A 12985-nucleotide genomic window follows, 5' to 3' on the forward strand; every position below is an offset into this window, starting at 1 on the left:
CACACACACCCACACACAACACACACACCACACACACACACACACACACACACCACACACACACACACACACACACACACACCCTTTTACACTCATTATTTGCTGTTGCATTCTGTTCTTTATTTTACTCTTATTATTATGTATCCTGCCTGCATGTACATATCTACCTCAAATGCCTTGTACCTCTGTAAATTGATCTGGTACTAGTACTCCCTGTATATAGCTCCATCCGTGTTATTTTATTTTATTCCTCTTGTTACTATTTTTGTAATATTTTTTTTAAACTCTGCATCGTTGGGAAGGGCTCGTAAGCAAGCATTGCATGGTAAAGTCTACACCTGTTGTATTGGGCACATGTGACAAATAATATTCAATGCAATTCTTCCTGCAGTTCTGTTAAGGACGGCGAGGGCAGGTGTTCGGCAGGCGTTAGGGAATAACACTGTGTGCTAGGTAGCAAGCTAGCTAGGACACCGGTAGACAGTGTCCTTTGCCCCCGAAAAACTCTGATAATTCATTTATTTCAGAGGAAATCCAGAATACCAGAAGGGTCACACAAGCATGAAGATAGCATGCTCCAGGGGTGCCTTAAATGCAGGAACAAATGGGATGCTCGAGGGGGGCGTTTCTACAGATGCAGCATTGCCCACATGCAGGAACGCCCTGAATTGCTAGCCGCAATCACACACTATTGGATCAAGCAGAAATCACTCAGTTCTGCCTCCAGGACAAGACTCATCCCAATAAACGTCAACCTGATTTAAAGTGTCGCAGGCAGGGCTGGTCTGTGGTGGAGGCTTTCCAGTTATCAAATTAGAGTCGGTGAGCTGGGATAGGCTGGGAGTTTGGTTCAGAGAAGTTCGGACATAGCCTACTGCGGAACGGGGCAAGAAGAGTAGCGACTGAATGTGGTACAGGAAATCTGACGTGGACCATCTACGAGAAATAATCGCATTTGTTGCATCCAGCAATCAAGGATCTCACCCGCGTGAATGACAAAGGTTGGGTGGGTAAACTTTGTCATTCGGGTCTGATCGTTCTAAAACCGGGTTGTTTTTTTTAGTGGAAGCGCTGAAAGAGAACATCATGCCAAGGCGGACCGTGCACGAAGTAACAGTTCAAGATGTCCAGAAGAGGAGAAATCCGAACAAACACTATGTGAGTCAACAAGTAATTTTTTTCTACGGTAGAGGACCGACCACATCTGTATATTGTAGGAAAGTACACGCCACAAAACCCTTAATTTCTTTGATTAAAGTTCAGTTATAATATTTTTCGTTCGCTGGCTGCTGTAGTCAGGAAAGGTAAAAACAAAGGGAGTATCAAATTACATTTTACCAAAACAGTTGCTGCAAAAAAAGATTACAGTGCGACTTTGTTGCATTCATCTAAAGAAAATTAGAATGAAGGATATATATATATTTCTAGATTAATTGTTTCTTAGACCTGAACACTTGTCAACATCTGGAAATAACGGGGCATCATGCATGCACTTTCCAGATGCTGGGTGTTATTTTACATAAACATTCAAATACCTTTTAGGCCTATATTAGGCTACTAATGAAATAATGATAATATAGTCTTCTGAACAAGAATGTTCACCTGATTATGACTTTATTTTATTTAACCTTTATTTAACTAGGCAAGTCAGTTTAAGAACAAATTCTTATTTACAATGACAGCCTAGGAACAGTAGGTTAACTGCCTTGTTCAGGGGTAGAACAACAGATTTTTACCTTGTCAGCATGGGGATTCGATCCAGCAACCTTTCGGTTACTGGTCCAACACTCTAACCACTAATCTACCTGCCGCCTGAACTTTAATAAACATACAAATCACAAAACAAATATGAATAAGTGTGTTTTCCAAAACTGCTGCAACTTGGATGTTATATGACTATTACAGTAAAGTAGAGTAAAATTCTATGCACCCGAGAAAGAACAATGAGGTCAACATAGCGGTTTTGAAAGTAGTGGAGGGCATGATAGGTGTCTGTGTTTAGAAAACCTGACGGACTTTTCCAAACATCCCGAGGACATTGGTCTAATGTCTATTTCAGAATGGTTGCGAGACAACCAGATTTTTTTCCTGAAGTGGAGAATCTGTGCATTACAGTATGATTATGTGGGTAGCCCTACCTACCAGGCCTTTATGCTCTCCTATAGAGGGCTTGCAGTTGAGTCACAAATGTATTTATATTATTTATTGAACCTTTATTTAACTAGGCAAGTCAGTTTTAAGAACAAATTCTTATTTACAATGACGGCCTACCCCGGCCAAAGCCTAACCCGGACGACGCTGGGGCAAATGTGCGCCGCCCTGTTGGACTCCTAATCACGGCCGTTTGTGATACAGCCTGGAATCGAACCAGGGCCTGTAGTGGCGCCTTTAGCGCTGAGATGCAGCGCCACTCGGGAGCCCAAATCACCTAGCAACCGCACCAGGTGCCATGTTGGAAGAGCAGAGTCAGTCTGGTGGAAGTCCTCCTCATTGTCCACATGACTGGCTGTGTTTAACTTCTGGAAGGTTGCCCATTATTTCGTTTTTCTAAGGACCCAGAAAACGGAGGCAGTGGGAGAACCTATTTAAGTAGGTAAATATATTTGTAACATGATAGCTACAGGAACTTTGTGTTCAGGCTAACTCAAATGAGCTGCTAACATAATGTTCGCTAGCTAGCCAAGTGAATTAAATATCACCAGCTAGCTAACTTCATATTAGCTAGTTACCTAGACATCTTGATTTATTTATTGTTGTAACTTGAAATGCATTTGTAGCTAGGTATGTTAGCTAGCTAACAGCCGTGGAAGAGGGTGAAATGACTACTAGCAGTTCCAGCTGTGAGAGAAGAGAGCGTAGTTTACTCTGGATAAGGCAGGTACTGTACCTTTTGTGGGAGGATATTATGAAAATATTCTCCAGTTCCAGTCCCTAGTGAGGAAAACTGAGGATAGAGAGCTATAGCAACATAATATTCAGTGCTGTCTAATTTGAGTATAATGCAGCCTGTTTCTTTGGGATGTTTTCTGTCCTCAGATAACCTGTCTGCAGATGAGGTCCCAATGACTGTACCAAGAGAACAAGGGTACATCCTTGTATACCATGGATTATATGTGTACCTATGTTAGCAAATGCTGTCAATAAAAATACAGTTGAAGTCACACACAATGTATAAACCTATTACAGCTAGAGCAGGCCAACCCTGCTGGGTGTGCAGGCTTCTGTTCAAGCCCAGCACTAACACACCTGATTCAATTTATCAAACCTAATTAGTTGAAAATCAAGTGTGCTATTGCTGGTCTGGAGCAGAAGTCTGTTCACCCAGTAGATCAGGGATCAGTGGAGCGAGGTTGGCCACCTCAGGTATTTCCTTTTTTGTTCACCTGAAATTGTGCTTTAGTAACAATAGCCTACTTGTTACTAAGATGGCTAACCTTTACATATGAGTTAGCTTACTTGTATACTTTGAAATGATATGAAAGTGTTTCATTGAAGTGAAGTATTTAACTTGTTTTAATTGTTAACTTAAAACTATTATTCAATGTTGATTTAATCACAGATCACAATCCTGCAATAAAGATGTGAAGGGAATCTCTAATGTTTGGTTCTGTGTTTTATTCTTGACTGAACCTTTTTGGTTCAGTCATAAGCTCTCCAATTAGTTTTATTTGATTGTCACTCTTTTTTCAGGATATATGTGAATCCATTTCGCAGCTGATAATGACATGCAATGCCAATGCAGCCATAGGCCTACACTACTACAGTATGATGGCATTAGCCTTCTGGGCATTTGCAATGCACCCCTTGACATTGTGCGTCTGAAGCAGATAATAGCTGAACTCACACATTGTTTACATATTGTTCAGCTAAATAGTTGAAGTCAGAAGTTTACATATACCTTAGCCAAATACATTTAAACTCAGTTTTTCACAATTCCTGATATTTAGTCCTAGTAAAAATAATTCCCCGTCTTAGGTCAGTTAGGATCACCACTTTATTTTAAGAATGTGAAATGCCAGAATAAAAGTAGAGTGATTTATTTTACTCTCTCTCTTCTCTGACAGCTGGAACTGCTAGTAGTCATCACATCACATTCTTTCATCACATTCCCAGTGAGTCAGAAGTTTACATACACTCAATTCGTATTTGGTAGCATTGCCTTTTAAATTATTTAACTTGGCTCAAACGTTTCGGGTATCCTTCCACAAGCTTCCCACACTAAGTTGGGTGAATTTTTGCCCATTCCTCCTGACAGAGCTGGTGTAACGGAGTCAGGTTTGTAAAGCCTCCTTGCTCGCACACGCTTTTTCAGTTCTGCCCACAAATGTTCTATAAGATTGAGGTCAGGGCTTTGATGGCCACTCCAATACCTTGACTTTGTTGTCCTTAAGCCATTTTGCCACAACTTTGGAAGTATGCTTGGGGTCAATGTCCATTTGGAAGACCCATTTGTGACCAAGCTTTAACTTCCTGACTGATGTCTTGAGATGTTGCTTCAATATATCCATATCATTTTCCTCCCTGATGATGCCATCTATTTTGTGAAGTGCACTAGTCCCTCCTGAAGCAAAGCACCCACACAACATGATGCGGCCACCCCTGTGCTTCACGGTTGGGATGGTGTTCTTCGGCTTGCAAGCCTCCCGCTTATTCCTCCAAACATAACGATGGTCATTTTGGCCAAACAGTTCTATTTTTGTTTCATCAGACCAGAGAACATTTCTCCAAAAAGTACGATATTTGTCCTCATGTGCAGTTGCAAACCATAGTCTGTTTTTTTTATTGGCGGTTTTGGAGCAGTGGCTTCTTCCTTGCTGAGRGGCCTTTCAGGTTATGTCGATATAGGACTCGTTTTACTGTGGATATAGATACTTTTGTACCTGTTTCCTTCAGCATCTTCACAAGGTCCTTTGCTGTTGTTCTGGGATTGATTTGCACTTTTCGCACCAAAGTACGTTCATCTCTAGGAGACAGAACTCGTCTCCTTCCTGAGCGGTATGATGGCTACGTGGTCCCATGGTGTTTATACTTGCGTACTATTGTTTTTACAGATGAACGTGGTACCGTTTGGAAATTGCTCCCAAGGATGAACCAGACTTGTGGAGGTCTACATTTTTTTGTGAGGTCTTGGCTGATTTCTTTTGATTTTCCCATGATGTCAAGCAAAGAGGCAGTGAGTTTGAAGGTAGGCCTTGAAATACATCCACAGGTACACCTCCAATTGACTCAAATGATGTCAATTAGCCTTGACATGACATCATGACATAATTTTCTGGAATTTCCCAGGCTGTTTAAAGGCACAGTCAACTTAGTGTATGTAAACTTCTGACCCACTGGAATTGTGATAGAGTGAAATAATATGTCTGTAAACAATTGTTGGAAAAATTACTATTGTCATGCACAAAGTAGATGTCCTAACCGACTTGACAAAACTATAGTTTGTAAAACAAGAAATTTGTGGAGTAATTGAAAAACGAGTTTTAATGACTCCAACATAAGTCTATGTAAACTTCCGACGTCAACTGTAGGTTCTCAATTTAAAAAATGACACCAGTAGACAATTTTAGAGGCTAATCATTGTACTACGTTTTATACATGCCTTGTGCTGACATGAAATTGTTTAGTGCAAATCCCTTGTAATCTACATGGTGAAATGTCTGGAAGCAGGAGATTATTTGATCCTTAGCTTAAAACATACACACAACTACTACTACCAAGTTCAATGCCCGATACTTTTCTCCCGGAAGGTCTGACTGGCACATGGAGGTGCCACTGATAATGTAGATCGTTTGGCTACGACTACCACAACAATAACATTGTCAATGCTAAATGTGTTTTTAAATTGTAAAAGAAAAATAAGTTAGTCTATTAGAAATACATTTTATTCAAATGAGGCAAGGCAAAGCAGAGATCACACACAATACTTTTCATTGCACCATTATTCATGTCCAGTATGTTTACAATATCATAAACAATCGTCTTTTACATGTTGTACCAAATTACATTTTATAAATTCATACGGTTTAAGGGAGCATTTTTTTGGGGCATGACGACAAGGTGACGGTGCTCTCTACTTAAATGGCACAACAGAATCATTCAGATTGACCAAAGCACAGCATATGACAACCACGTTGTATAACTGAGGGAAAGGAAAGGGACAAAGTAGTAGAAACTCATGCTGCTGCAGCGTTGCTTGTCTTCGCAGTGGGAATCCAGTCGACATGAGTGTCCTGTTAGAGGTCAGCTGGTGAACCTACGGTACATAAACAAATGAGAAGCACACCTGATGTTAGAATATCACTTCTTCAGGTCACCTGTACCATCAGGGCTCTTAATTGTTTTGTTGTGTTTAGTTCAGTCAGGGGTTTTTGTGTCATATAAAGATCAAATCTAATGTTGGGCTGGAACAACCAATAGTCAACACAGCAGGTTGTCCTATCCCATTGAGGCCTTTGTCCTATGCTGTAATGTCCATACATTTTCCCTCGTATGAATAAAGTTCCCAACAAATTATCATTGGGTCAGTGCCACTGGAGTTTTTTGGAACAATAATGTTTATCTCCGGGCTATATGGACGTCATATTGTACAATTTGTGTCTCCCTTTTTCGTGGTCAGGAGAATTTACGCAGCAGGTTAGGAGAATTAACGTAGCAGGTTAGGATAATTACGTTAAGGTTAGGAAAAGGGTTAGCTAAAATTAAAAACATTTACTTTTGACGTTAATTTGACAATAGCTCGATCCCTTCTAGCTATGATCCCTTTTCATAGGCCTAGATTACATGGTTTTGTTTTTATTGATCTGTTGTCAGTGTCAGCAGAGTAGGCATAGGCTACCATCAAACTAAAAAAAGATTATGCTAATGTCTCCTGTTATATGAAGTGTAGTAGAATAAAAATGCATAAAATGTTTATCAAAGGGCACATATTTTTTTTTTTTTTGCAAAGTAAAAAAAACGTCTCTGATATAGCCTAAATTATGACTATCCAATCTACTCATCACATTAGGGATAGGCTAATAGGCTTACGTTAGTCTGCAAATACAATGAGAGACGCATGCAATCCTTTGCTATAATGGTGAAAAAGTAGCTTCCCCAAAACTTGAATCCCATTGACACATGCTAATAGCTAGACTACACGCTATTAGCTAGCTATATACTGTTGGCTAATTTAGTCTTGCTGTAACACCTGGTTGGCAAACAGCTGAACTAAATTATAAATCGATCAGACTTACCTGTGATGAAATGATCGGAGCAGATCCTGTACTGACTTGGTGCAGGTCTGAACGGGCAAAAAGGTTTCTTCGGTTTTCTGTCTTATCTCCTTGGTGTTTCATGATTGCGTGTTATATGTAAAAAAAAAAATTATATATATATATATATTTCCTACCTTCTTTCCTACCACAGAAATTGACTGTGGTGGTGAATCAACTTGTTTTAGGCACTGTTATCATGCAGCTAGGGTTAGCCACTCATCAGTTGTTATCGAAAGAATTGATACATGGCCGCCAAAGTAAAAGTCAACTGGCAACCCTCTATAGGCTACAAACACTGGGGTAGAAAACCATGGCCTTGGGCATGGGTATTTGTTAACCAGGAAGCATACTACTCACTCGTCTATTCCGAAGGTCATTGTCAGCTCAGAGTACACAAGGCATTGATGGAATGTTTGAACAAGGGAGGCGCTTCTGCACACTTCTGTCTGGGATAGAGCGCAGAAGCAGAATATGTCGCTTGAGACTGTCTGGCCCATTTGTGTTTAGTCCTGACTACAACTTTTTGTGGTGCAAGCTTAACTTCTACAAATGGGTGGCAGGCCTACTACGAAGTCCCTGAGCCATCAGAGAGATATTGAGAATACCTTGTGTGCACATTGCACAACGTGACGAAGCATGCCTACACGATACAGGATTTTACTTTCTGATGGTGCTGTGATCAGTGCATCACAACACTGTTTCCATCGCTGTATCCAAGCCACCTCAGCTTTTCTGTTTTGAATTATCTCTCATGCACAGGGAAAGGGTTAGGAGCTGAGCGTGGGCTGAGGCAGATGGAGGAATGTTTTTCCTATTTAAAAAACCACTCCTCAGTCCTCCTAGGAGATATGGGGTGTGAGTATTGGATGTACGGTGATAATGATGACTAGTTACATAATACTAACATGCCAATACGCAGTGAGCATCGTGAGGTGCAGGATATAAAGTTCTTGAGCTCCTGTGTCTGCTCCATCTGCTGTGTTTACTGGTTCACTGGTCGTGTGCCATGCGTTGAGTCCTGCATTGAGCTTCGTCCACAGCCTTGGTCTCCTACAGGGAAGGCAGGGGAAAAGGGACAGGCCGAGCTGGCCCATCCTGGGACAGAGGCCAACAGAAGCACTCAGCCAGACACAATCACTGGAGAGTTCACGTCCGATCACCTCCCAGCCTCTCTTTCGCTCTTCCTCTTTAAAAAAAGGAAAGTGTTTGTTGTGCTTGTATGTCAGCCAGCAGCAGCAGGCCATTATTGCATGACGACAGTCGACAAGATGTTTTATTTTGTATTCACAGTTTAGTTAGTACTTTGATCTTTACACAGGGTTGTTTTCATTGATGTCACAAGCGGAATACCTAAGCCTCTAGTATTTCATTGCACTCCTAAAGGGAAGATATAGATGAAAATAAAGAAAACTATTGATAGAAACATCAGCAGACTGGATCGGTCAGTTTGGCTGTTTTTGACTATGAAAACCTCCGGTTTTTAGCAATGTAATACAATGTTCTGCTGTCTCACAGTGGTGGTATGTCATATGTCCATGCATCCTTTGTAAGACTAGACTTCAATAGTGTTAGCCCAATATGCGTGAGTAGTAGGCATGATCATTTCCTATTTCATTGGAAATGATGATCTTAAGGTGTGGGAAGTGAGTTCATATGAAAGGATATCCCTTCTGTGTCTGTGGAAATGACAGACATCACACTAAATTACCACACAATGAACCAACTCTATTTCCTTGAATGACATCTTCCCTGGAAACCACGTCATTGTGGACTTTTGTGTGACCATGAATCAGAAAATAAATCTTGGGATTTTACCAATTCCTTACAGAGATTATTACACTGTTATTGTTGTTACTATAACAAGAGCATAAATGCATGCCAATTGGTATGGATCCTGGTCGTCACACCTACCTGGTATGGCTCTGTAGGGGAAAAAAAGGTTTAAAGATAACACCTTTTTTTTTTTTGTTAGGTTTACATCATCAAAGTGTCCTGGTCTGATGGCAGCACTGAGGTCATCTTCAGGCGCTACAGCAAGTTCTTCGACCTGCAGGTGAGCTGGGAACTGTTCTGGGAAAACCACTGTGCACACCTTGCAGTACAATCGTAGTTTCACACTATATGGCTGTGTCTCAAATGGCACCCTATTCCCTGTAGTCCACTACTTTCTACCAGGGACTACAGATGAAAATGAGCTATCTAGCTAAATCTGGTGCAATGGCATGTTGTACATTGTCCCTGACAAATAACAACATTTATAAATAATGGCCCTAAGGGCTAAAATGCCATTGTACTATGCCATCGTACAGGTGTACCAATAGGAATACAGTGTTAGTGTCTGGGTCATTGAACCATGTGACTTGGTTTGGTAATTTATATGAGTCGATTCGGAAAATGAGCTAATTCAATGGAGCCTGGAGAAGCTAAATGTGGATTCCAACAGATAACCACAAAAATATTTATTTCAGACGAGAACGTCACACAGGCCGTTTATTGCATGTGGAGGGAATTTCATCAGAGTTCCAGTTCCTTTTTCTGTGGCCATCTGTGTTAAATAGATCATCCAATACTGACAAATGCTATTTCTTCTCATAACAAATTCATTATTATGTCACTATTAACTACTTACAAATAATATAATGTATAAAAGCATGAGATATAATGTTTTGGTAAGGCTATGAATATAAGACTATAAACCGTTAGGGCAGAAAGATGACAGAAAACTCTTTCAGAATCTACACTGTACAAAATATCCTGTTGTTTTTACAGTAACTTTACAGTGCCATTTAGGATGTGAACTTTACGGTGCCATTTAGGATGTGAACTTGCACAGTGAAGGAGTGATGAGTCCTGTAATCTGGCTGTTGCTGCTCCTCTGCAGCAGCAGCCAAATGCACTGACCCACCTGGATGCATCTCTCTGAGAGCCTGCCAAGGCTGGTGTCAGTAGGGACATAAAACCAATGAGATGGCCCAGGCTGGAAGAGTGTTTCCCGCTGTGGAACACATCACCTGGCTGCTTCACTACTGGACAATTCTCTGGTATTGTAAAGCATCAATGGAAAAATATGCTCTCTGGGTTCACAATAAGGCAGCCATGTTTTTGGAAACTATTACCCCCCCCCCCCTCCACCCTACCCACACACACACCCTGTTCCTCTCTTCCTTCCACTGTCTTTCGCTGGGTCATCATCCCTCACTCTTCTGATGTCACTGCTGCCTACCCTGCTGTCCATCCGGGAGACAACCATTGTTGAATATGAAAGGTTGAGATGAACAGATCGGCTGGCAAAAAAATGAACGATGACATGGTCATACAGGCTGTCTCATGCATCACATCCCATCAATAGTGGCAAATGCTGTGTGAACCAGACCTCAGCAGAAAATAGTTGTATTTTGTAGTTTATTTGAAAATACCAACTTTTCAAATGCTTGAGGTAGTCGAATAGAGGTTATATAGAGTTAACTAAAAGGCAACTATTTTCTTTGATATTCAAATGCAGGTATTAAAAAAACTAATCATATTTGAAGGTATATGAATATATGCCAGTTATTTGAAAACAAAAACATTTATTTGATGAAGAACCCAAAACTATAACAGTTAGTTGAATTCGTCTAAATATACACTGAGTATACAAAACATTAGGAAGACCTGGTCTTTCCATGACAGACTGACCAGGTGAAAGCTATGATCCCTTATTAATGTCACCTGTTAAATCAACTTCAATCAGTGTAGATGAAGGGGAGGAGAAAGGTTAAAGAATTATTATTTTTTTCTCACAAAATTATAGTTATTTTAGTTCATGTTCCTAAACAGGCGTCCTGACACTTCTCATTCAATGGGCATCGCACATAATAGGTCCTAATTTTTCACAGAAGCTGGACAAAAATAATGTCCAATACAAATAAAAAAGGAGAATGTCTGTTGATGTTTTTGCTGCTCGTGATATTTTAATACAACATTGGTGATTTACATAAGGTTACTGTGTCCGCTTCCGCTGGCAAAATCAATGCCATTACCTTTTGGTCGGTCTTAAATATCCCTATTTGTGCTGACTGAAATTGTCATATTGGCACACATTTTGAAGGACACACCTCAAATATTTCCACCCCTCCCACCTCAGCGCAAGCGAGCTGATGTTAGACAGGTAAATTGACGAACCTGGCGTAAGGGGTGGAAAATGCCAGTGTGCCACTTTTTACATGACGAAATTAATGTGCTTTTGACTCTTGCACCTCCTTAGCGCCAGCCGAAAATAGAGTCCTGAGACATTGAGGGAAGACAAAGACAGACTGGTCTTGATGTCCCCTCACATTCCATCTAACTGTAGGGGTGAGCTACAGTACCTAGCCTAGGGCTGGGCGGTACACCATATTTTACTATATACTGGTATTGATGCAAGGACCGGTTTGGGTTTTTACTTTATCTTGTATAACGGTATTTTAATGTTTGGTTTGTTTAGTGTGTTACACCACTCTGCCTTGTGTAATGTGTTTTTTTATAGTTTACTCCGTTTGCTACTGGGGTCGTCTCTCTCCCTATACACACACCAAGCCCCGCCCCCTGTCACTCAAGGAGAGCAGTTTTCTCTCTACTATGAGTCACAGCCACTTGCTGTTCACTGGCAGGGACAGTCTGCATGGTCAATGCTGCAGATGCAACAAGATGTTGGTGACCAGAATGCTGATTTCCTTGCTTCTTAATATGAATCTGCAATTGTTCTATATTACACCATCAGTTTTTCTATCTTACTGTCTGCAAACACTTAGTGTGTGTTTTCTTAGCAAGTTGTGGCCAAAATAAATTGTGTTAACTGCCAATGCTAATCGCTAGTTAGCTGGATAGCTAGCTAAATGTACTTAGTCAGAGCAAAGGTAGCTAGCTAATACACCCTGATACTAGTGCTCGTGTACAGTAGGCCTACATCAGTAGGTTGTTTGTGCAATGGTATATTCTAAATCAGAGAGGAATAGGCTAAGCATTAATATTTTAGCTACATCAAAGCTAGCTACATCAGGTAAGCGAAAACAAGCTCTGCGTGTTGTTCAGTTTACTCCTCTCTAATTACTAATGCAGTTTGTCTTTAGATTCCTTGACTTGAAGCCAGAACCGTTGTGTAAGCCAGTGTTTCCCAACTCCAGTCCTCGAGTACCCCCAACAGCACACATTTTTTTGTTGTAGCCCCAGACAAGCACACCTGATTTAACTTGTCAACTAATCATCAAGCCCTCTAAACTCTAAAACCATTGTCGAATACAAACTCCCATTCCTATGCATCGGTGTGATGTATAGCTGATACTTTGCTACTTTCTCCCAGAATCTCACAGCTGTCACATATTTTCCACATGCGGTAATGGAGCAACAAAACCCTTTAAAAGTGGAAACCGCACAGTCCTCTGTTGAGATCATGGGGCTGCCTGTTGTGAGCAGCATTTTGCACAAAAGCTAAACATGCCCCTACTCTCTGGCACACTAAGATGCTGGACTCTGCAATAAATTGCATCCCATGCTATTCTTTTTAATCTGGAAACAATTAGATATAACATATGCCTAGACTTAAAAATGCTGAACGGAAGATATCTGGGTCTGTAAATACAGTACATAGCAGTACTGTGCACTATGGAAATGAAACATTTTAAATGTAAGTGTAAATTCAGCAGTTGTGGATTGAGTGGTTTTTAATTCTGGAATGCTTTGGAAAGGGGAAAAAATCCATGTGGAAGACTTAATAA

General features: G+C 40.7%; 1 protein-coding gene across 4 annotated transcripts in view; it reads left to right on the forward strand.

Moving 5' to 3' along the window:
- The first annotated feature begins 727 nt into the window (after nucleotides 1-727).
- The window catches only part of LOC111980179 (SH3 and PX domain-containing protein 2B), a 98226-nt gene continuing 85968 nt past the window's right edge, over nucleotides 728-12985 (forward strand). For 2 of the 4 annotated variants that reach the window (XM_024010851.2, XM_024010850.2), the window contains exons 1-2: nucleotides 729-1158; nucleotides 9226-9306. In XM_024010851.2, coding sequence (XP_023866619.1) covers nucleotides 1087-1158; nucleotides 9226-9306 — 153 coding nt within the window. In that variant the 5' untranslated portion in view covers nucleotides 729-1086. Of the gene's footprint in view, nucleotides 1159-9225; nucleotides 9307-12985 lie in introns of all 4 variants that reach the window. The other 2 variants (XM_024010849.2, XM_024010852.2) reach the window with 2 other exon arrangements.

This window comes from Salvelinus sp. IW2-2015, linkage group LG20, assembly GCF_002910315.2.
Source record: "Salvelinus sp. IW2-2015 linkage group LG20, ASM291031v2, whole genome shotgun sequence".
Taxonomy (NCBI): Eukaryota; Metazoa; Chordata; class Actinopteri; order Salmoniformes; family Salmonidae; genus Salvelinus; species Salvelinus sp. IW2-2015.